The sequence below is a fragment of the Sminthopsis crassicaudata genome, chromosome 1 (assembly GCF_048593235.1).
Source record: "Sminthopsis crassicaudata isolate SCR6 chromosome 1, ASM4859323v1, whole genome shotgun sequence".
NCBI classification, from domain to species: Eukaryota; Metazoa; Chordata; class Mammalia; order Dasyuromorphia; family Dasyuridae; genus Sminthopsis; species Sminthopsis crassicaudata.
The window spans coordinates 646,346,471-646,371,565 of NC_133617.1; the positions used below are offsets into that span (position 1 = coordinate 646,346,471).

The 25,095-nt window shown below is 36.8% G+C and overlaps 2 protein-coding genes across 2 annotated transcripts in view; both read right to left on the reverse strand.

Moving 5' to 3' along the window:
• ZDHHC21 (zDHHC palmitoyltransferase 21) overlaps window positions 1-6,035 on the reverse strand; it is a 62,044-nt gene extending 56,009 nt beyond the window's left edge. The window contains exons 1-3 of the mRNA XM_074282923.1: window positions 5,741-6,035; window positions 2,743-2,875; window positions 679-807 (exon numbers count right to left, since the gene is read on the reverse strand). The gene's annotated coding sequence lies outside the window, so the exon portion shown is untranslated. The remainder of the gene's footprint in view (window positions 1-678; window positions 808-2,742; window positions 2,876-5,740) is intronic.
• Window positions 6,036-22,162: 16,127 nt separating this feature from the next.
• On the reverse strand, window positions 22,163-24,882 carry CER1 (cerberus 1, DAN family BMP antagonist). Its single transcript, XM_074288606.1, has 2 exons — window positions 24,347-24,882; window positions 22,163-22,624 (listed from the first exon to the last, which is right to left on the reverse strand). Exons 1-2 carry the CDS (start codon window positions 24,854-24,856, stop codon window positions 22,355-22,357), a joined length of 780 nt encoding a protein of 259 aa, XP_074144707.1. The 5' UTR covers window positions 24,857-24,882; the 3' UTR covers window positions 22,163-22,354.
• Window positions 24,883-25,095: the final 213 nt, after the last annotated feature.

A 25,095-nucleotide genomic window follows, 5' to 3' on the forward strand; every position in this document is an offset into this window, starting at 1 on the left:
ATAACTACTGTCTTTGCTTTACATTAGTTGATTTTTGAACTTAGAACCTTAATCAGCTACAGCTTAAGGACTGAAAGGACTACATTTGTAATCCTCACTTTGTTCAATAATTTCAGTCTGATCCAACTCTTCATAACCCCATTTGGGTTTGTGTAAGGGAGGGAGAGGGAGTAAAAAAAGTGGCTTGCCATTTCCTTCTTCATCTCATTTAAAGATGAAGAAGCTGAGACAAAAAGTCTAAAGGAGAAAGAACGATTCACTTCGATAGTCAAACAAGAGGACTTCTTCTACCAATGGAAGAAAATGACATCCAAAACTTGTCTCATACACAATGCAATAATAACGGGGAACCTGGTCTCGTTAAAATTTATATTTTAAATCTACTATTAAAAATTTCAAAAAACTAAATAAATTAAAATAATTAAGTTTTCAAAAATTTTTAAAGTTTGTAACATTTATATTTAAATTATCAAAGCTTAATGTTACATTAAGACTTTTCGGGCACCCTGTATTGTTTTTCCTACTTTCTGCTTATTTCCACAGTATCATTTGTCTTCCCATTCAGTTGTTTTTTCTGTCTTCATCTTAATAAAATCCTAATCAAAAATGACTCTGATCAAGAAAGAGTACAAAAATAATTAACTGAAAACTGTAAATATCTAACTTGTAAAAACTTACCAATAGCAAATTTGCTGAGGTGACAATTACTTGTAATTAGCACTAATTAGGAATTTTTTTCTTTCTTCATTCTTTAATACTATATCTGACCAAATGGATCCATCTTCAATAACAATTCTCCATGAAAACCTATTATTGTTTTAACAAAAAATCATGTCTCACAAGAATGAATGAAGTAGTAGTTAAAAGTTCTTTGGAAATACTAGTTGTACAGATTTTAACCTCAGTCAAGAACAGATCACTAAATTTTGTAATTTTGCCAAAAAGTTTCATTATTTCCTCTGAAATTCCTAATCACCAATGTTTAGGAAATTATATACTGACATGTTTTTCTCTACCTTCTGCCCAATTATACAACTATAATAAATATATACAGGACTATATTCCCCTTCAGTTTTCTCCCTTCTCCTATCTCCAAAAACTGCCATTATTTCAAATTCTTATCCTAAAAATTTCCTTTTCAAAGCCATACTTGTAGAAAATAATAATAATAATAACAACAACCACATTCATTGTCTTCATTACCATACTTCTCACTATCACCTCTCCCCTTTTCAATCTGGCTTATGAAAACACTTATCAAGTTAAACTGCTCTCTCATAGATAACCAATATTTAAATTACAAAGTCTTTTCTCAGTTCTCTTCTTGATATCTCTGTAGCTTTCCATAGTATATGACCATCTGCCCCATTATTCTCCCCTCTGAGTTCTCATGACATAACTTTCTCTGACTTCTTTCCCTACTTCTATGGCCAATTCTTCTAAGGATTCTTTGCAGGCTCACCATTTATTTCCTGCACCCTAAAGTATCCCCTTAAAACTTTTAATTTTTGTTGAATCTCAATTATAGGCTATATCTTTTCTTTTTTCCTTCTACTTTGATACTGATTTTGATATTTTCTTTAACAAGTCAATAAATAATTGACTATTCACATAAATGATTTGGAAAAATGATTTTGACATTGGTAATCAGATTTCTGCCTGTTAAAAGATACAGTTAATTTCATTGCTTTGTTGGCATTTGCCTTATCCATAATTCTCTTCTCAAAGACATTCATGTCACATAGTCTACAAATGTCACAAAATCTTTGATAATCTCATTTCTAATACAAGGATCATGATTTTCACTGTCCTTTCCTAAGCCAATCTTTGCATGACATAATTTGCTCATCCTCTTCAATGCATGTTAAGAAGCTACAATAATTCTGCATTAAAAGCTCAGCTCCAAGTGTCACCAATTTTAGATACTTTTCCTGACTGCCCTTCAGATCACCAAGCCCCCACATACGAACCCTAAAATTATTGTATATTGATTATGTGTATATATATATATATTCATGCACACACTAATATATATCATACTAACTTCTCTGTAGAACATAAGCTTCTTGAGGGCAGGGGCTCTCTACTCTCATACTTATATCATCAGTGCCTAGGACAGCATTTGGCACAGATAAATGCTTTTTAATAGATTAACTGATCTATACTGGTCTTTTTACAAATTCATCCTATAATAAACACTGTCTCCTAAAACTGTTTCTTGTTACCTTAAGACCCAAAATGAAAAAAACTCTTGTCAATTCCTTTACTTGTCTTGAAGGAGAACCTGCTGTCCATTTACCTACAATTTGTTTTTATCTACTTTCACGTATATTAAAACTCTCAAGATTGATAATTCAATTCATCCCATAAGTCTAATCACTGATTGCTAAAAAAAGATTCTTTCAAGTATCAATAGCTAAGTAAATGATTATAAACAGTCCAAAAATTATATTAGCATTTTGAAGATAATTTTTTTAATGTACTTTCCCTTACTTTCAGAGACAGTCTACCAATGCATTATTAATAGATAGTTTGGTTCAGTCTGTTATACCCAACCAGAAACTAAAATTGTCTACTACTAAGATGTTTATTTCAGGTAAGAAAGTTTACATTGACTTACCTACTATATAAACTCTAAACAAAACTCAATAACATACTACCAGAGTTGAATCAGTTTCTTCTTCATATCAATTCGGGACATTTTGAATACTAAGTCACTGCAATGACTTCTGTGAACCTTACCTGAGGCAGATTGGTAGAGTAGATCAAGTCCTGAGCTGAGGTCAGCTCCTTAAGTACTTTAAACACCTCAAGCACTGGCTAGCTGTGTGACCCTGTGGAAGTCACTTAACTTCTTAAACTTCAGAATCTTCATCTATGAATATGAGAATAATTGAATTCATAATACTATGTGACAGTGGTATTATAAGGACAAATTATGATAATGTATGCAAAAAGTTTGTAAAATCTAAAGCTAGATCTGAATGTTTGTTATTATGGTATCATTATTTGGCAGAGTTTAGGCCACAGTTTGAAGAAAAGAGCCTGAAAACAATAGTAAATGGCATTTTATAGTTTATAAAACTAATGAATATTCTATTTTAAAAAGTGTAATCAAAGTAGCAATTTTCTCATTTTATACATAATAAAGCTAAAGCTCAGAGAGGGTAAGTGACCTGACTAAGCTCACATGGCTAGTAAGACATAAAACTAAGTTTTATTAACCAGAGTACTGGAACAAGGGTATAGTTCTGCAAACTACCTTCCACCTCTGAGAGTCTATCATTTCACAATGGTGGTATACTAAGAGATACATTTTTATCAGGGTATTAGGAACGAGAGGAACATGAAAAATTTTGCAGACGATTTTTCAGAGCATGAGCAAATCCAATTTTAAGCAATGTCTTCAAAATGTTTCAACTACTTTTTGGTAAATTAAACAGATCTCAGTTATAGGCATCATGGGGACAGTTTTACTTTGCCCAAGAAGTAGTTAAACTCAAGAAAACCAGCCCCTAAAAAGAATGAGAAAATGTGTATGTGTATTACAGCAGAAAGGAAAATTAACAAGTTAACTGAAACTTCAGGACAAGGTTTAATGAGCAAGAACTTCTGGCTGTGATTTATATCAAAGAATAAGATTAAATTCAAGATAAATGGATAAATGAAGAGTTATAGAGGGCATGAGAAGTAGATGTGATGCGGTGGCAAGAGCAATGATGGAACTCAAGGAATAGGAATCATTCAGCTTTACTACTTATTATCTGTACTACTTTAGACAAGTCACTCAAAAGCTATAAGTGCTCAATTTTCTGGTCTACCAAAGCAGTTGAATTAAACCATAGAATAAGAAAATCTAAGAGCTCATAGTCCAACTTTTAGCCCCAAGGACTAACGTGACTAAATCCAAACCAAACCCAGACCAATACCTAGTCTATCCTCTTTCCATCATGTCTTTATTAATTTTTAAAAAATCATCTTTCCAAATGACATCTATAAAAACATTTTTTCTTTGAGAGGTTTTATGCCACTAATAATAATACCGTTTTATATATCTCTGTACTTTACAAGACACTGTCCTCATGATCCGATGATGACCAAGTATAATTATATTCACTTTACAGATGAGGAAATTGAGACTCAGAGTGGCTGTCCCATTACTAATAAGCAACTGCTATCTTCAATTCCAGAGTTTGACTCAATCAATCCTAGACAATAGTGTTCTAAGAATGAGGTAGGGCAAGCAGATGACAATTAACTTTTTAAATTTTAATTAAGACTCAAAAATTATGTATAAAGAAGAGGGAAAAGAAAGCCTTTCGAAAATTTTACACCTCTCTTCAGGAATGATACCATAATAACAAACATCAGGTTCAGGGACACAAGGAACTAAGAGCTGGAGGAAAAAGAAGTAGTGTGAAGCTAAAAGTACAAAAAGGAAGAAAATGGGCATAAAATTTTATCCTGGGAAGTAACTGCCAGGACAGATTAGCAAAAGAAATGAGACATAATATACACACTCTCTCACACACACACACATGCAAAGAGAAAGAATAATGGGTGATGAAGTGGAGAATGAGAAATGATTCTAGCAAGAGGATGCTACTTTGACAGGTGGAGAAACAACCAACCAGGTTTGAGGCTACAGGAAGACTTAAAGGAATCTGAGAATAAGGCAAAAAGAAGGGAAGAATTTAAAAGAATGAGGGAAAAAAATTTAGAGATCAAGAACATTAAAAATCAGAAGAAAGAAGAGGAATCTGGAGAAAAGGGAATACATTAAAAGAAAGAGTATCAAGAATCAGAATGCTGCTCATAATGAGAAAAGGAACAAGAATAAAAGGAAAAGGAGGGGCAGGAGAATAAAAGAATAGAAACAGTGGATGAAGAATAAATAAAAAAAAATCTTAGAAGGATTAGGAAAGAAATAAAGAAGGAACAAAAGAAATAAAGAGGAAGAAGAAAATGAAAAAGGAAACAAGAAGAATGGGAATCAGGGACAGAGGTAAGAAAAAGAAGGCAAAGGAAGAGGATTCAGGCAGAGGAGGAATAGAGGGCAGATTCGGTCATAAATAAACGTTTAAGTGCTTACTATGTGTCAAGCCCTGAAGGAAGCAAAGAAGGAATAAGATTGGCGGGCCCGAAAAGGAGGAGACCAGCAGTAAGTCAGTAAAGGCCCAGGAAAAACGGGGGGCAAAGAAAACAGGCAGGAGACTGGGGGGGCAGGGAGGGCGGGAGGGGCAGAGGAGGAAGGAGGAGCCGAGAGAACTGAGGGGGCAGCAGGGACACAAGGCAGGAGGGGCCCGGGAGGATTGGGGCGCAGAGAGGACGGCGGGGGGAGGACTGCGGAGCGGAGAGCAGGGCAGTGGGGGGATTGGGGCGCAGAGAGGACGGCGGGGGGAGGACTGCGGAGCGGAGAGAAGGGCAGTGGGAGGATTGGGGCGCAGAGAGGACGGCGGGGGGAGGACTGCAGAGCGGAGCAAAGGGCAGTGGGGGGGTTGGGGGGCAGCTGGGACGGTGGTGGTTGTGTGGGGGAGCAGAGAGGACGATGGCAGGAGGAGGACTGGGGAGCAGAGAGGACGGCGGGGGGAGAGTCGGGGGGCAGACAGGGCAGGTGGTGCAGAGAGAACAGGGACCCAGAGGCAAAGCGGGGTGGGGGAGCGCGGGAGGAGGCGCAGAGGCAGCCTCCCCCATCTCCCGCTCGTCCCCGCCCCTCCCCGGTCGCCTAGCTCGCACTCACCGGGGGCACCGGGGGCCGCGTCCCCTCGGCCTGGGCAGCCTCTCCGGCAGCTCCTGCGGCCACCTACCGCTCTCCGCAGTCGTCTACCTCCTGCTGTTGCTGCTGCTGCAGCCGCCGCCGCCCTGGCCGCGTCCACACCCCTCTTCCGCTTCCGCGAGGCCCTGCCCCGGGCCGGCAGGTGACCGGGCCGCCGCGGCCGCTCGGCTCGGGGAGCAGGACGGCCGTGCCTCAGCCGCGCCGCCGCCGCAGCCGCCGCTATCGCCGCCGCAACCGTCGGAGCTCCGAGCCGGGAGCCTGGGACGGAGTCCGCCAAGGGCCAAGAGTCCTGAGATGAGAGGAAACGCGATTCTAGAGGGAAAGGCGCCCCCAGCCCCATCGACCTTCCACCCTACCTCTCCCACCATTCCAACCCCCCCTCTGATGTCCCCAACTTCACATTCAACAATCACCCCCTCCCTATTTACATTCCCGAAAAGTAACTTTTGCTTTGGGTAATTCAATCCAAAAAACATTAATTAAGCGCCTATGGTGTGCAGACCACGGTACTAGGCACTAGGGATTTTGAGGTAAATTTTGCATGGGGATGAGTTTTGGATTTGGAGAGAAAATCGCTTCTCTTCCACTTCAAACGCGTACCTGATTGGACTTCAGTGCCTCCATTTATAAATCTGTAAAATGACTTAAAAACTAGATCATCTCCAAGGACCCAGTTACAGGACCCTCTTTTGCTTCTTGTTCCTTAAGACTTAGAGCATCACAGGATTTGGGCCTGGAAGGGAGCTCGGGGATGACCTTGTGCGTCTCCCCTCCTTTTACAGAAGAGGACATCATCTCCTGGTCTGGGTCATACAGGAGAGGAAAGAGCAGAGTCCGAAATCGAGCTCGATCCGCTAAATCCAATCCTGGCTCCATTCCCCAACATCACACAGCGTCCACTCTTCCACTCCACTTCTGCCCTATACCAAGAAGTGAATCTTTCCCAGTTCAGAGCACGAGCTTCACAACTTATTCCACCCAGATTTTCTCGTTTCTCAGTCTCGATACAAGTAATTCATAATCCGATAGAGAGACAAAGGGCAAATATCCATGTACAAGCAAGGTAAATCGGGGGAAGGGAAGGCACTGAGATTTAGGAGTGGTTTCTCCTGGGTTTCTGGTTCCTTCATTAATAACCTCTTTGGGTATATTTTATTGCAGTCTCTGTGGGTTATGAATGGATAAGGTAGGGAAGTGAAAGTTCCATCAGGTGAACCCACCTAGAAAGGCTTTGAATCACAGAATGTCAAAAGTTTTGAGGGATCTTGGCAGTTCCGTTATCCAAGACACATCACCAAAAGAATCCCTTCTCTAATTCCCTGGACAAATGGTTATCAGTATTTGCTTGAAGACCTCCAATGAGAAAGAACCAACTGCCCCCTTAAATAGTCCTTTCCATATTTGGGCAATTTCATTATTAGATTTTTTTTTTCCTAACGAGAAATCTGAATTTCACTTAAGGATGAACTACATAGCTGTTATAGACGTCTGGCTTTGACAAGTCTGAAGTCCTCATTACCTGAAAGTTGATAATTAGTTTGGCTACAAAAACTCATGGAAATTATATATTAGTGTATTTGCACCAATGGTGAGGGTATTCACATTCAATGAAATCAAAAGTCTTTTAAAATTTGAAATTTTTTTTCACTTCTCATCTGGTACAATCTTCATTAAACTAAACTGGACATTCGAAAGGTCCATCCCACTTTAGGAGGGAGGTTGAACCTATCTGAGCTAATGCTGAGCCTTAGAGACTTCAGTAGTAGATGAAAATAACAAGCATAATAAATTTGAAACATTTTGACTCTCAATCTACTTCTCCAACCTTTCTCCCATCCTTGACCTTTTAACATAAATCCTCCACTGTAGATGGCTAGTTTATTCAATGTTGCCTTTTATATTTCTGACTTTTTTTTTTCTGAGGCAATTGGGGTTTAGTGACTGGCCCAGGGTCACAAAGTTAGTGTTGTGTCTGAGATCAAATTTGAACTCAGGTTCTCCTGATTTCAGGGCTGGTGCTCTATCCACTGCGCCATCTAGCTGCACCTCTTGCTTTTTTTAAAGTTGCACTCTTCTCTAAATATATGCTCTGCCCCGACTTCTTTTCTATTTATCCAAATCTTCCCTATAACTCAGAGCTTAGCTCGTTTCATCTTTTCCCTGAAGCATTTATCTGCTAACCTAGTCATAATAATTTCTTCCTTCCCTAAATTCGTACTATGCTTATTTTCTCAAACATCCATTTGAACTTATAATTTTAGTTTAATAGTCACCAAGTTATGACTATAGTTAGCTAATAAATTAAAAATTCTTATGTGGCCAAAATTGTATGTACTATGCTTAGCAGAGAATCTTGGCTGGTGTGGAATAGGAGTGGGCAGGAAGGAAGCATTTGTTAAGCACTTGTTGCTTTCCTGTGTGACCCTGGGTAAGTCAATTAACTCTGTTTGCCTCAGTTTCCTCATCAATAAAATGAGCTGGAGAAAGAAACGGCAAACTACTCCTGTATCTTTGCCAAGAAAACCCTGAATAGGGTCACAGGGAGGCAGAGAGGCCTGAAAACAAGTAAACAATAAGTGTTTCAGACTGTGCTAAGCACTGGGGAAATAAATAGAATAAGTCCCTATCCTCAAATAGCTTATACACAAGTGGTGGAAGCAACACATATAGGATGAAATCAGTAAATATTTGAATGATGGATGGATTGAATCTGAGTTTGGTTACATTCTAAACTGATTTCTCAGCTCCCTCATTCATACATACCCTGTTCAAAGACTCCATTTTGTTGGAAAGACTGCCTTTCATAATAAGATCCTAACACAGTTAATAAAGTGGTGGCTCTATGACTTATGTGATGGAGAAGTAACTTAATCTCTCTAAGTTTCCGTCTCATCTTAATTAAATGATTCATGAAGCTTCTCCCAATCCTAAATATATGAAACTATGCAACTGGGGATTTGTAGTTTAGTTTGCCTTAAAAGAAAAAAATAAAATAATAAACAGAGGGTAGATTGTAAGAATTAGGAGAGACAATTTGTAGGGGGGGTTCTCTCTAAAGAATTTTACATAGCTTTCTTGTCTCAGCCTATGCAAGGTGAAAATCTACTTTCTGGGAAAAAAAATGGAGAATCACTAATATCTGACTTCCAATGAATGGACACTTACAAGTACCCTCTGAATTAGTGCATGTGTTTATATTCCTCTCAATCTTCCATTTATTGAAGGAGAAACTGAAAACAGGACAGAGATTTGATCTATGTCTTTTGACCAGAAGTCCAGTATTCATTTTATTGTATACTCTCCTGTCTCATACATAAATCAGTTCTTTAAGGAGCTTTCCTATTTATAATATTTGTCTTGGGTTTTATCAAATGTATTCAATAAGTAGGGCTAGATGATGATTAGAAGTGTTTTTTAAAAAAGAACTCCAAATAGGAGAGGAATATGTCTCTTACATGCATACTTTTCCAAATTTCCCTTCTATTTCAAGATGTGTGTGACTCACTGCAAACTGATTATTAACAAATTAATATTTACCCGGAAATAGAAAAAATAAGAGCAATCAAGATTGTTTTCTACTTCCTCCTACTCTGATTCTTGATAAATTAAATGAGGAACTTTAACCTATGCCCCAAACCAGAAATTAATTTAATTACTGTGCTCCTGCATGGTGTTTGGAGAGAAATTGGTTTATTGCTGTTGTCTAACATCAAGGCAGTCCAAAGTTTAATCAGTATTGATTAGTTGCCATGGACAGTATGGTGGAGCTTATCCAAAGTGTAGCATTGGCAAGGTAGATCATCTACTTTGGAGGAAGGCAGAGAATCAATGCTATTAGTAAAAATGAATCAACAAATATCTATTCAATGCTTTTTGTGTAGTAAGAGCTGAGGATTCAAAGAAGAAGAAGAAGAATACTTCTTATAGAATTTATATTCTCATGGGAGAGAAAATGGGAAATGTTCCACTGTGAGAACCACCTGGTAGAGACTCAGAATGAGAGCCAGTAGTCTGTGGGGAGACAATAAATTGGAGCTTGAAATGAAGGAAAAGCAAGTTTCACTAGCAGTGAGGGACTGATAAATGTGAAAAGATACTTCATAGGACCATAAATTTAGAGCTAGAATAAACTTCAGAAGTTATTTGTTCAAACCGATTCATCTTCAAATCAAAAATACCTATGTCATGCAGGTAAAGCAACTTGCCTGCAGTCATGGAGGTATTGAGTAGCAGAGACAGAACATTTGGATTATTCTAATACCAAAGTAGGAAATTTTAGAGTTTGGGATTTCAAAAGTGGTGCAGTTCCAAAAGTTCCAGGGTATGAATCAGTGACTGAAAAGGGATTTCCATTGGAAGAAAGGACACTCTACCCCTCAAACTTTCTATTCCCTATCAGTTGTCCTTTGCTAGTAAGTGAAATGGAAAAGAGAATTAAAAAACAAGCAAATATTAATTTCTAGATTTTTTTGAGTACAGTCAAATAGATACAGCTTTATCAGATCTTAATAAATAAATTGATAAATGTCCAGGGGAAGTAAGTGAAAATGAATCATTCTAATCAATCATTTTATCTTTCTAAAATGAAATAGTCTACTTCATAAATTAGATTAAGGGCAGACTGGAAGATTATGTAGAGACTACAAGGGACTGCCCCAGAAGACTAAAAGTGAAATACTTCTATTAAAGTTGGTCTCCAAATATTTACATTAGTGTAGAGGAGAACCTGAATTTTCGAAAGGGTATGCCAATGTAGCACACATTTTTGGTAGATATCTCCCAGGTTCAGTAATAGAATGTTTGTCCACTATCTGAAGAATTAAGTACGGAAAAGATTGGAAGCTCAGACAACAAATGTAGAATATTTTCCTTAGCAATTGTGAAGACTATCTCGTAAGGTATAGGATAGTTTTTTCCATCAGTGAAAGGATTATCCAAACTGATGAAATCATAAATCTTCTAAGTAATAAAAAAGAAGATATCAATAAGCATTTATTAATTTCCTACTATGTGCCTGGCACAGGTCTAAGTAATGAGGGTGCAAAGAAAGGCAAAAAATGATCTTCCAATGGAGAAGACAATATGTAAATAACTGCATACATTGAAGAGAGAAAGTAGATGATAGGTACTCTTAATGGGGATGGCACTATTTCTGAAAAGACTGGAGAAAACTTTTTGCAGAAGGTGGAATTTGAGCTCAGTTCTAAAGGAAGACAAGTTAAGAGGTAGAGGTAAGACAGCAGATCCATTTTCTGATACAAGGGACAATAAATGCAAAAGGTAAGAGAAAGGAGATGAAATATGTACAAGGAAATCAGCAAGGGTACCATGGTGGCTGGGTATATAGAGGGAAAGAAAGCAGGGAAGGGGGCAGGTATTAAAGACTTAAATGCTAAGCAATTAACAGGTATTAACTTCTTACTGTGTGTAAGGCAGTGTGTTAGGTGGTGAAAATGAAACAATTCCTACTCAAAAAAAGATTCGTCCTGAGAGTATTTGAGAGCCATTGTAATTTATAGAGGAAGGAGGAGGAGGAAAGGGATATGGACAGACCTACAATTTAGGAAAATTATTAGCAACTGAGTGGAGCTTAGATTAATTAATAAGTGAAGTTTATACAGCTCTTTTAATGATTGCCAAGCAATTCATATACATTATGTCATTTACTGTTAGGTTAGTTGTAGTAGTAGCTGGTCTGCAAAACACTGTACACAAGTGATTTAATCCTTGCAATAATCCCCCTTAGGTGTGTGCTTTCCCCTCATTTGATAGGTAAAGAAACTGAGGCTGAACTAGGTTAAGTGACTTGCCTAAGGTCACATATAAGGGTCTGAAGTAGGATCAAATAACTCAGGTCATCTGACTCCAAATTCAGTGTTCTTTCCAATATACCACACAATTTACATACAAATGAATGAATAAACCATTTTGAAGTATAGGGAGCAGGACAGAGTATTGAACAAGACAATGATTGCAGTTTATTAATGAGAAAATAATGAGAAAAGACAGAACTTCAAGGCACATGTGAAGCCTTTTTTTTTTTTTTTTAAAGAAATAAACAGGTAGAGTCTATTTTGATAATACAGGAGGTAATTATCCCTTACTCAAATCTGTGAGAATGGGACAGGAAAAAAAAAAGACCATTCAGTTCATTCAGTTAAGCAGAACTTATTAATTAATATTCCAGGAAGGAGATGGAAAGAAAGACAAAGTAGTTCTCAAGAACTTCCCAGTCTCATGGGGGAGACAACATGCGAACAACCATGTAGCAACATGATATACAGGCAAACTAGGAACAATTAACAGATGGAAGGCACTAAAATTGAGGAAGAATCATAAAGCCTCCACAAAAGAGACACTTGAAGGAAGCCAAGGATGATAGCAGAAAAGAGGATTTTCCAATCACATGGCATGGCCAGTGAAAACATTCAAAGTTGGGACTGTCATCAGTTGTTCAAGGAACAGCAAAGAGGCTAATAGACTCAGTAGCAGAATCTGCAAAGGAGAATAAGATGTAAAAAGGATGGAAAGGTAGCAACAGACCAAGTTATATATAAAGATCAGGAAGACTAGAAAGTCAGGAAAAGGCCAGTTATGTAGGAAGAATTTTAAAAGCCAAAAAATCAATTCAACAAACATTTATTAATGACCTACTATGTACAAATAACTACATGAGACAGTGAGAATACAAAGATGAAGGATGCCATTCTACCTGCTTTCTAGAGGGCTATGGTCCACTAAGGGGAATATGAAATACGCATACACATTACAAGCTAGAGTATGATGAGGCAAAGGAAACGATCCAAAGTACTCTAAAGAAATATAAAAAAAGGAAAGCTCACTCCCCAGTGTCAGAGGAAACCAAATGGTACAACAGATAAGAATGCTAAGCTTAGAATAAAGGAGATCGGAGTTCAGATTTGGGCTCAGATCCTTATTAGCTGTGTGACTCTGGGAAAGTCATTGGACTCTTTTTGTTAGCCTCAATTGCCTTATCTGTAAAATGAAGATAATAATAGCACCTACCTCACTGGGTTGTGATGATCTAATGAGATTATTATTGTAAAGCACTTAGCACAGAGCCTAGCATTTAGTAGGGTTAGGGTTAGGGTTATATTGCTATGTAAAAATCAAATAAAGTTCCATATTGTATTATATATATATACATATATATATGTATATATATATTCTAATAATAATATTCTATATGTTTTCTTTATATCAAATAATTTCTATATATTATTATATGAAAATCAAAAACTTCCATTGACAATGGTGTTTTGGTCCAGTCTAAAGTCTTGAATGCCAATAAATGTGTGAAAAGAGGCCCTTTCTGCTCTGACCCCTTAGTAAGGAACAGAATCATGTGGCAAAGGCTACGGCATGAAGTGGATATTGGGAAAAACTACTAAAGAGGCCAACAGGCCGTAGGGAGAAAAGAATTGGCAAGCCTGGCTGAGTTATCACAAAAAGGAAGGCAATAGGAAAGTGATCTGAGCGAGCAAAGGATGTGGAAAGGAAGAACAACCACTGAGACAGCCCACATCACTCATGTGGAGATAATGTTTGCTAAGGGAGCAAAATAACCTCAAAGGGCAGCACGTGTACTTCAAGAAAAACCCAGGTGCCAGAGGAAATAATCACCGCACTTATTGCTGTGTTTTATGATTCTAAAGCACTTTAGCAAATTAACTTCTGCTAGTTTCCAAATGTACTAATTCACCTTACCCTCTTGGGGGGTACATAAGTAATATTATCCCCTAACGAATAACACATGGACAAATACAGGCCACCATGAATTTCCTTTGACGTCACTTGGTTCCATATTTGGAAGCCATTGCCTTGCTTGGTATATACACACAAACATGTGTATCTGTGTATGTATGTATGTATGTGTGTATGTATATCTATCTGTATGTATGTATTCTACATATATATTTTGATATATACATACATTCCTATATATGTCTATACATACACACATATAGATGCATGTGTAACGACACATTTGTACATGTATGTATATTGTACATGTATATATATCCATGGGTACATGACTACATTATGTACACAGAGATGAGTATATACATGCATATGTTTTGCATGCATGTATGTATTATGTGTACACATGTCTGTGTGCACATTACATTGTACATGCATCTATATATGTCATTGCATTAACTGCTTTCATTTTTATATATATAGTATTTCTATCATGAGGTAGGTACTATGACTATTCACTTTTTACAGATGAGGACACCTAAATTCAATTGACTCTAACAATAGTAATAACAATAAATCTAAACTAATTTCTGAGAATATTTGTGGAGAAGAAAAGGACAAAGTGCCATGGAAGACAAAAGCAGCAATGAATGTAGACACAGCGTAGTGTGGAGAAAGGGGGCTGAGCATGGGACCAAAAGACCTGGATTCTGGTCTTCAGCATGTCAGCTTGGACAGAGCCCTTCCCTATCCCTCCATCTCTATATAAAATGGAGGAGGAGGAGTCACAAACCAAGAATGTTTAAGAATTATCTCTAAGAGTCCTTCTAGTTCTAAAATTCTCTGACATAAAGATACAATCCAGTTGGGCCCATGGGAAGAAGACCCTACTTCCTCTGAGACAAGAATGGCTTTTTAGATTTTATTACTGTCTTGACTTTCTATTCCCCAATACACTGAATTTCTGTTTTTCTCCTCCTTGACTAATAGTGTGGAATAAAGTAGATTTGTTCATTGTCATTGCAGTAATTTCCCACAGATGCCAGTCTTAAGCTTAGCTCTCTCCCTGCAAACAGACTGATTGTTTTCCGTTCTGCTCCTTTCCCATTTTCTGTTCTATGAAGAACCTAGGGATTTATGGCAGCCAGGGATTATGCATGCAAGTAGGAAAGCATTGTAGAAACCAGGTTTGGGGGAGAAGGGAAAACCTGTAGCCAGGAAACAATCCGTGTGTCTGCATGGCTTATGAAAAAATATTCTGTGACAGACCCTTTCCTAGAGCATCCTGGGCACTGTGTTGTGTTGTTGTTTATGAATTGTCATGGGAGCCACCAGCTGTCATCATGAAAATCTTTTATTGGCACCCTGTAAATATTAAATCAGCATGCTAAAATCAGACCATGTGTAGCAGCAGCTGATGCCATTTTATGAGGACAATATTAGAAAGCCAACAGAAGTGTTGCACTACAACTCCCATGATTCTTATTTCTTACAGCTCCCCTAAAGCATGGAGCTGTGCTCTAATTTTAACTCTTTAATTATGACAGGAGGGTACTGATCACTGACTCCTGGGATAAACCTTATTTCACAAACCTTTTTTATTGTTAATGATGTGTTTTCTCTTCACTCATAATAATCACTGGAATTTGGATTGTAAGAATGAGACAGGATGGTTTTCTTTGATGTTGTCCAATGGGAAGGAGGGACATTTTACCCTTCTCATAGTTAAAGAATGCGTGGGAGATCCCTAAGAAAGCTGTATGACCTGTCTGTTTTACCTTAGCCTGTGTGAGCCAAAAGGAATGAGTGCCTTCTTCCTTGCAAAATGAAAACCAGGCCTTTCATCTTTTGTGAAATCCACCCTAGGCTTGCCCTAGCCTGCCTACCTACAAAATATGATTTGAGGAGTGTCAGAAGTGCCATCTGTTTCCCAAAATATCTTCTCCACTAGCCTGCCATGTTGCATGAAATTTCCACCACTCAGTTTAAATATTCCAGATCTTTTTATATATATTAACTGAAGAGTAACATCATTATATATCAGGTTGACTCATTGTTTAGCAGACAATCTTGAGTGATTTGGAAGAAAAAAAGAGGTAAATGTGGGTTAGTAAGGAAGAAAGTCAGGAAAAGTTTATACTAGAGAATCCTCCACAGCTACAGGTGTAAGGACACTGAATTAGAAGGAGCAAGGAGAAACAGGGCAGGTTTGAAAACAGGGCAAGGGGACAACAAAATCAACTTTTTCCACTGAATAATTTTGTCAGCAAGCAAACTAGAAGCCACAACCATATTTGGAAATGATTGAGTGAATGAACACATAGAATTACTTGTTTCTGACATCCTTGGATTTGAAACTTTCTTCAATACTATATCCTTGCCATCTGTTGCTAAGAATGGAACACTGCCTTCCAGGATTGCTGTGAGTAAAGTATTATGCATTGTAAAGCTCCATATAAATACAAATAATGTAATAATATTAATAATTATTATTATTCTCATTATCTCATTGTCTCCCCCAAAGTATGGATTGTTACTCATTCCTGTTTTTGGATACTAGTTAGTATAATAAAGGCCATGGAACCAAATCCTTTCTCTTTCAGAGCATCTCTCTGTGGGAAATGGGAATGTGAGAAGAGAGAATGTGAGCCCAGATGTGACTTAGGGATCAATACTGGAGCCTGCTTGTCCCCTTTTTTCTGCCTGAAGGATGGGCAGAATTCAGGATTTCTTAAAGTGATGTAATGATGAGTAAAAATAAAAAGGACTTACTGGAAATTCTTGTTCTTTGGAGGTTGGGTAAAAAAACAGATCTTTCCATGGTTTGGTATAAAGGGAAGGGCAATACTCCCTCAAGGATATTGGCTCATGTTCCTACCAACGAATGCATCATTGGCAGCTTGTTCCTGTCAGAGGAAAGAAAGAGGAAAATCAAAGGAATGAAAATCTCTGGTCCCCTCGGGGAAGAAGGGTAGATGAGTAGGGATACATTTAGGGAGGCACACCTTTGGCGAACAAGAATTACAGGTTACCAGATCATTTCTTTACTTAAAGTTTTATTACTCAGCTATTCCACTTAACCTTAAGGTTCTAAATTAGAAAAAGCTTAACTACCTCAGCACTACTATATGTTTAAAAAGTTTAGTCTCCCAATTGGCTCTAGCCTTACCCCTCTTTAATCTGCACAACAAATCACTGCCAATTCATTTCCCTAAACCTATATTTTTTATTAGTCATTTGTCTGCTCAAGGATCTACCATGGCTCTCCATTCCCTATAGGCAAGAATGTGTTGGAGCCAGCTTAAATTGGCTTAATGTGAACATTTAAACCTTGGACTTGACACTGTTTTATAGATTTTCTAGATTTAAGAAAGTGCAGATTGATCTTAAAAGTTCATCCTGCTTATATCCCCCTCCTCCCTCCTTCCCCAACCCCCGCCCTGTAGGTGATTGTTAGACAATTACCATTATATTTTACCATATTACCATATCTTTATCATATTTTTATTGCCATACTTTTATAATCAGTTCCCTATCTGTATGTGCAATGTTTGTGGCAACCCTCTTTGTAGTGGCCAGAAACTGGAAACAGAGTGGATGTCCATCAATTGGAGATTGGCTGAATAAATTGTGGCATATGAATATTATGGAATATTATTGTTCTGTAAGAAATGACCAACAGGATGATTTCAGAGAGGCCTGGAGAGACTTACATGAACCGATGCTGAGTGAAATGAGCAGAACCAGGAAATCATTATATACTTCAACAACAATACTATATGATGATCAATTCTGATGGATGTGGCCATTTTCAACAATGAGATGAACCAAATCAGTTCCAATAGAGCAGTAATGAACTGAACCAGCTTTACCCAGTGAAAGAACTCTGGGAGGTGACTATGAACCACTACATAGAATTTCCAGTCCCTCTAATTTTGTCTGCCTGCATTTTGGATTTCCTTCACAGGCTAATTGTACACTATTTCAAAGTCCGATTCTTTTTGTACAGCAAAACAACTGTTTGGTCATGTATACATATATTGTATTTAATTTATACTCTTACATATTTAACACGTATTGGTCAATCTGCCATCTGTGGGGGGGAAGAAGGGGAAAAATTAGAACAAAAGGTTTGGCAATTGTCAATGTTGTAAAATTACCCATGCATACATATATCTGGTAAATAAAAACTATTAAAATAAATTTTAAAAAAACAATCAGATCCCTATTTTCCCAACCTTATCCCTCTACTACTCAATATATAAACCCTTTATTTCAACCAAACTAATATACACTTTGTGTTTTCCTTTCTCCATCCTTTTCCTTATGCTATTTCCTATAGTTAAAACACTTTCCCCCTCCTCCCTATGATTACCTTATAAAATACTATTCATTTTAAGGTTTAGTATATGTGTCCTTTTCTAGGAGACCTTCTCTTATGACCCTAACTGAGCAAATTGCAAAGTTGTTATGTCTTTTCTTCCCTTTCTCTATCTAGTAGGTTCTCTTCTGTCTCTTTACCAGGTGGCCCAAACTCACCATTTCCAAAATAAAATTCATTATCTTTCCTCCAAAATGTTCTCTTCCTCTGAACTTTCCTATTTCTATTAAGGGCATTGCCATTCTTTAACCACCCAGGTTTACAATATTAAAGTCATTCTCAACTCCTCATGCTACCTCATTCCATATTGCAATCCATTGCCAAGATTTGTTCTTTTCACCTCCACAACATACTCCCATATACATTCCCTGTACTTATTGCTTACAAAATCAATTCTGATAAATCTTGTGTACATATTCCACTAGTTAGCAAGTCATATCAATTAAACCTCTGCCTAATATCTAATGCTTATCGTATTTTCCTCATTTTTCATACCACTCGATTCAGGTCCTCATTGTCACACACTTAGATTATTGCAATAATTTCTTAATTGAACTTCTACCATACTCTTATTTCTTCAGTCCATTCTTTAAACAGCAACCAGATTAACTTTCCTAATGCTCAGATCTATGCTGAAGGCATATGGTGGCCAATGCTTGATGATGCTTTGAATGTCAGAATTATAATTTAAATAAGTGGAATACGAGAGGAATGGGGAATGTTTTCCATTTTTATTTTTATTTACCTGGTATGTAACTTTTTAGGGCCAGAGTAATTAAACTCAGGTCTTCTAGGCTCAAACTACTTCTATTTCTCCCTTGTGTGTCCCTAATGTTGAAAGCATAGTACTATTGTGTCTTGCTTGAAAAATATCATTGTTCCCTACTGCTTACAAAGTAGAGTCAAACTCCTTAGCTTAGCACTTAGGTCTCTCTCTTTCCAGATGTATTTCATGCTATTGCCTTACATTTATTCTACCTGGTAGCCAAATTGGATTCTTTTTGTTGTTTCCCAAATGGATCATGAGCTTTCCAACCTCTATGTGATTGCTCACATTGCCCTTTTCCCCTAAAATGCTTACCTTTTACATATATTTTGAGGACCTTTTCAAAGGCAACCATCTTTAACAAGCCAGAAATAATTTCTCCTTCTTCTAAACTCAAAATTTCACCATTGTAGTATCCCATTTTTCTTTGTATTATAGCTATGTAAATTAGTTTCATCTCTTTCTCATAAGACTATGTGCTACATCAAAACAAGAACTGTATTTAATTCATCCTTTATCCCCAAAACTATCTTGCTTTTGGCAATCAATCAATATGTATTTGTTTTTAAACCATTTTATGATTTTTAAATACAAGTGAAGGATATGCTATTAAAAAAGAAAAATCAAATATGGCATAAAATTGGGGGACAAAAATCTATCTGCAAGGCTAGTGAAAGAGATATACACATATGCAAGCAGGAGTGGAGGTCTTTGAAACCAAAAGCATGATCCAATTGGCTGAGAATGGACCATATTATCAGGCACAGTCAATAGAAGACTGGACAGCTGGTCAATAGCTTTTGGCACCAAAATATATTGACCAGCTGGGAGGTCATTAACGCTGAACAGTTTTATCCTTATGATCACATCTTGGCCAATTAAATTGTCTTTGGACACCAAAGGGTGTAATATTTTCAGATATAAATGTCACATGTATAGCCATGTTGTGAGTATTATACGTATGCAAATGTGTTATAAAATATATTCTGTCTGATTGCACTGACTTTTTTCTGTAAGACTTGTTAGTTTTTCAGTTACAAAGTAACTAGGCTAAAAGTATAAACTGATTTATTTAAAAATAAAAACAAAACATAACTGATGAGCCATTATACTAGGGTAGTTTATCATAATTTATGCCAATTTAATTCCTGAGGTTCCTACAAAAAACATCTATATAATCAAATTAATTCTTTGAGAAATGAGATGAAGGCAAGATAAAGTCAGTGATAAAAGCATAGATGAAAACTGGAAGAGAGGTTTTTCCATTAATGTTGGGATGCTTCAGTATTCATGTTTGTGATGACATTGTGTTATTATCCCCCAAGCCTTAGGATACTACAGTCAGTGAGACCCATGAATAATAAAAAAAATTTGGCTTAATAATTTACAAAGAAAAAAATTAATATATGAAAAACTATCTATTGTACAAACTGTGTCTTATAGTAGTATGGTTAGACAATCCTTTGAGTTAGTACATCAGTATTAACTGAAATATATGAATACATGTCTGGAACAAGCATGGAAGATGGAGAATTAAATAGAAGGGAAAGAAAATGTTGTTTTGGATTTGATAAATTGCAAAGGGCTTCCCACAAACCCAAGTTGCTCCCTGAGACAAAAGCCATTTTTCAATGTGGTTCTTAGAAAACCACATTCTTCAAAAATTTGAAATCAAGGGTGTTTTAAGTAGCAATGATGAGATTCATGATCTATAGAAGCAGGCCACAACAAATTTCTGGTTATGTTCTATGTGCAATTGTTATGTGAGGAATATCATGAGGGACCACCTAAAAGAAAAGGAAGGGAACTAGTCATGTATTGCTTTAGTATTTGCAAAATATAAAAACATAAAGAAATGTCTTCACTGCATAATCCTCTATGGAGTATTCGTGGGAGAACATGGACAAAAATTTGTATAAGATGAAAAGGCATGGTTGCATTGTGATCTGTAGTAATGAAAGGGATACCCACATTGAAGATATCAGAGATTCGTTAAGATATAAATATAAACAATCATTCTCAAATTCAAAGACAAGTCAGTACTCTGGGAATGGCTGTACAATAAGTATATATTATAGAAAGCAAAAAATTATTACACAGAGTATATATACATGTTGCCATCAATATCATAAAAAACAGACTGAGGGAGATAAGAGCAAAAATAAAATATGAAAGAACAGAAAGTGATAAGTCAAAATTTTTGTGCAGGATGATAGCACTAAGTACATAGTTTTGGACTATTTTACAAATGCCACAGAAAAAGTAGCATGGTTTACTGGAAAATTCCTGAATTTGGAACTTAAATGCTGTTTTATGTGACAGGGCCAATAAGCTTGAGACACTGGAGAAATTACTCTTTGGACAGAAAATCAGGATAAATGTGTTCAAATACTGCCCTGATTATACCTGTATGAGTTTCAGTTTGATTATTTATAAAAATGTGATAGTTAAATTCAAGGATTTTGGGATCTTTTTATCTCAAAAGAAACAATTTTAGACAATGGTAAAATGAGAAGCTTAAAATTTTGTCACAAATTTTTCCAACATGCATCGGATTCCAATACTGGTCATTTCCCCTCTCCCAATTTTATTGGGTTTACATGACTTATAATTGTATCACTTCACAACGATGATTCACAGATTAGATTTTCTACAGTAGAAGAAAATATTCATCCAAACCTGGAAAAATGTGGTGCTGTTCAATAGTCTGACTCTCAATGAGTCATGGATAATAAATAGCATAGCAATATTGTCCATGGGTTTTCTTGGCAAAGCTATTGGGGCAGTATTCCATTTCCTTCTCCAAAGAATTAAGGCAAACAGAGTTAAAGCTATTTGCCCAGGTTAACACACCTAATAAATATATTTGTGCATTTGAATTCAGATCTTCCTGACTCCAGTCCAAAAACTCTACCCACTGAGCTACATAGCTGCCTCTAAAAACCAAAAATTTACTCTGATTTACTGTTTATTTACCTATGGCATATGGTTGCCACTAACTAGAGTTAGTAATTTAAATATTTGATTAAATTCAAGAAGAATTTACTAAATGCCTACCGTATGATAGCACCAGAGATACAAAACAGAGCTAACTCTCTAAGAGCTTATAACTTATTAGCAGGAATGAACAATTGAAAATCAAGAGTTCTCAATTTTCTTTTGTCAGATCCTTTCTGATGAATCCTATGGATCGCCTCTCAGAATCATGTTTTTAAATGCATAATTGAAACATCTAGGATTACAAAGAAAACCAAAAGTTAATGAAAACAAAAATGCATTTTTCCCAACTAAGTTCATACCCCCCTGAAATCTATGGTCTGAAGACCCCAGGTTCAGAACTATGTAAACAGAGACATATATACAAATATACACCAAATTACTTTTGGTACACAAGCAGCAATGTGTGAACTGCAAATCACAAAAGATCATATTGGTTGAAATATGAAACCATAAAGTCAAACTAAGTCTCCTCAAAGAAGACACTGAGAACTTAAGATAGGAAGGACCCCAAACTAGAGACCAACCAAGTAGTTCCTCATCTCCACGAAAGAAAACATTAAGTTAATTGACAAAGCCAAATATAAGTGGGTTCTCCCTGTTGTTACAGATGTTAAAGGCCAGTTTGTTTCATTTTTGGCTTCTGAGAGGAGGGAGTATTGGCTCCAAATTTGCGAAATAATCTTTGAACAGATTAATTGCATTTGTGTTTTTATGCATGAGAGTCAAAATGAAAATGATCCTCGTCTTGAACTTGCTTGACTTTACACTGACATTCCTCCACAATCATCACCACCTTGACCACAGGGTGGGGTCCAGAGCAGTTCAACAATAATTCTTTTGTGGTGAATTTGGTAGGTGAACAGTGGGAGCAGAAGGCATGATGATGAGCCGTAGCCTCAGAAAGACGATGAGACCGACATTTCCCGAAGCATAAGTTGTTTTGAATGACTACTTTTTCACAGTCATCATGTAGGATTGTCTAAAAAGGCAAATGGGTTTCAATTACTGATTAATTTCACTCATTTTAACATAGATCTCCTAGCTAGCAATAGCTTCACTGTGCTTTAAAAACTCTTTTGATATAAGACAGAGAAATAAAGACCCATATCTCAAAAGCCTTTCATGTCAGCTTTCAAATAGACTTCCCTTACACTTTATTGCTCAAAAAAGCTTTCTCCATTGAGTTAACAATTTTAAAAAAATAGCCTTTGGAAAGATAGTTAACATAAAAGAAATGTACTACTTTGTCTTTTTAACACATTCAGAAATACTAAATATATTGAGACAATTTACTTTTTTTATTTAAGGGGGTACCAATCAAAAATATTCTATTATCTAATTTATAACATAATTTTAAAGCTTAAAAAATAACAAGCTTCATTTTCCTCTATTTTGAAGAGCTTGTAAATTCACCATGTGGCAGAGATGTTGTAAATACATGGAAATCCCCACTGAGATGATAATATTTTGCCCCCACATGATCCTGTCTATCTGGCCTTATGTGTCCTTCAAAATATGGAAATATTGGATTCTTTTCATTTTAATTTAATTAGCAATAGATTCAAAATAAGAGTTGAGAAGGGAATCCGACTGCCTGTTTCTTATGAGCAATTTTTCTAATTGTACACAGGCAACAAAGCAGTCATTATTATTTCATAATTGACTTGTCATTGTTACATACCCTTGTCTTTTCAGGCAGAATGCTTAACTGCCTTCTACAGTCAATTACCTTGTAATACTGTCTGCTTAATTGGCTACCATTACTAGACTATAAAATTTTAAGCTGCATGGTGTTGCTTCCAGTTCAGCATCCCTGCCTTTGAGAACTTGCTTCCCAACCTGTCACATCTGTAACTCAGACTTCTCATTTTAAATTTAGTATTCATTATATAAGGGCACCCAAATAGGAAGAAGATAATAGACTGACTTTATCTTTATAATGTCGACTAGGAATGATAGCCATGAATTAGCTCACATAACAGGAATGAGGAGCTGTTGGAAGTATGGAGGTATTCTGCTATTTTATACAAATAGAAGTCCTTTCTCCTCTCTTCTTGACACAAAAGGAAAAGTCAAGTCTATTTCCAATAATTTTAATTATTAGTATTTTGGTACCATTGTAATTTCTACCTTTGTACCATTAGCCATGTATCAAGATAACACTAGAAAGCCTCTGAGGAAATTGATAAAGGAATAATTATAATAATAGTAATGGTTTTCATTTACATAGTTTCATAGTTACAAAAGAATTTCATATGCATTGTCTCAACAAAGTTGTCATTTTAAAATAGATTTCGATTTATGATTGAGGACCAAAATAAAGAGCTCAGGGAATCAAATCCATTTCTAATAATGCTAATTATTAACATTTTTGGCACCATTGTCACTTCTATCACTATACAATTAGTCCTGCATTAAATGAGGCTGGAAAGTATCTGAGAAAATTGATGAGAGAATAGTATTAATAACAAATAATAGTATCAGTAACAATTTTCATTTATGTAGAGTTTATAGTTACAGAGTGCTTCTGGTACTATCTATCTATACATATGTATACATACACATACACATATATAGTCACTGTTTTAAAAGAGACTTCGGTTTAAGAGTAAGGATCTAAGTTATGAGCTCAGAAGGAAGCAAGCATGTGGGGGCCAGGTAAACTCAATTCTAAGATCCTCTATTTCATTCTAGTACTTACCTGGGAGAAGGGCACTGTTCTACAGGTCTCCTGGTAAACTTCGTTGCTTTTGATGGGCAAGATGACCTCCTGTGTAGCTGAGCTATTTCTGAACAAGAAGTAGTGCCAGAATTTTTGTGCTTCTTCTTGGAGATGGGATTTCTCGATTTCTCTGCCATCAGGCTCAGCATTTGCTGGGATCCTCGGTTTGAAGGCCTCTCTAGCAGGATCTCTTGTTTCCAGATGTCTTTCTGGCTTCTGTTTCTCAGAAGTATACATGAACCTGAATAACATCTCTCTTTGATCTCTGGGAGCCTCTGTCAGTTCAGGGTCTATAAGGTGGGGTATGGCGACAAACAAATCTGGCTTTTCTTGGGCCTCCTCTGAAACATCTGTTGATAGTGCTATAAGACCCTGATCACTCGAAGCATGGGAAGGATCCTGACTTCTCTTCTTCCGGTTTTGCAGCATTTGTTGCCTTGACTCTCCCAGACCTGACATCACCAGCAGCTGAAGCAGCAAGAGATACATGCTTTTCCTTCAAGTTATTTTTCTAATCTCTGAGACAGCAAAGAGAAAAGGAAAGACTCAGACAGTCCAGTGGATTTTGACTAGAAAGAGGAAGTGGCTATATATAATCCTTCCTCGGTGATAGTGGGAAAGCAGGTGGCCTAGTGTCTAGCAAAATAAACAGATTTCTTGTTGACTTCAATTATGAAGTGCTAATGGCTTCCTGCTTTTTTTCTAGTGGTTTGTGTATTTTTGAAGAC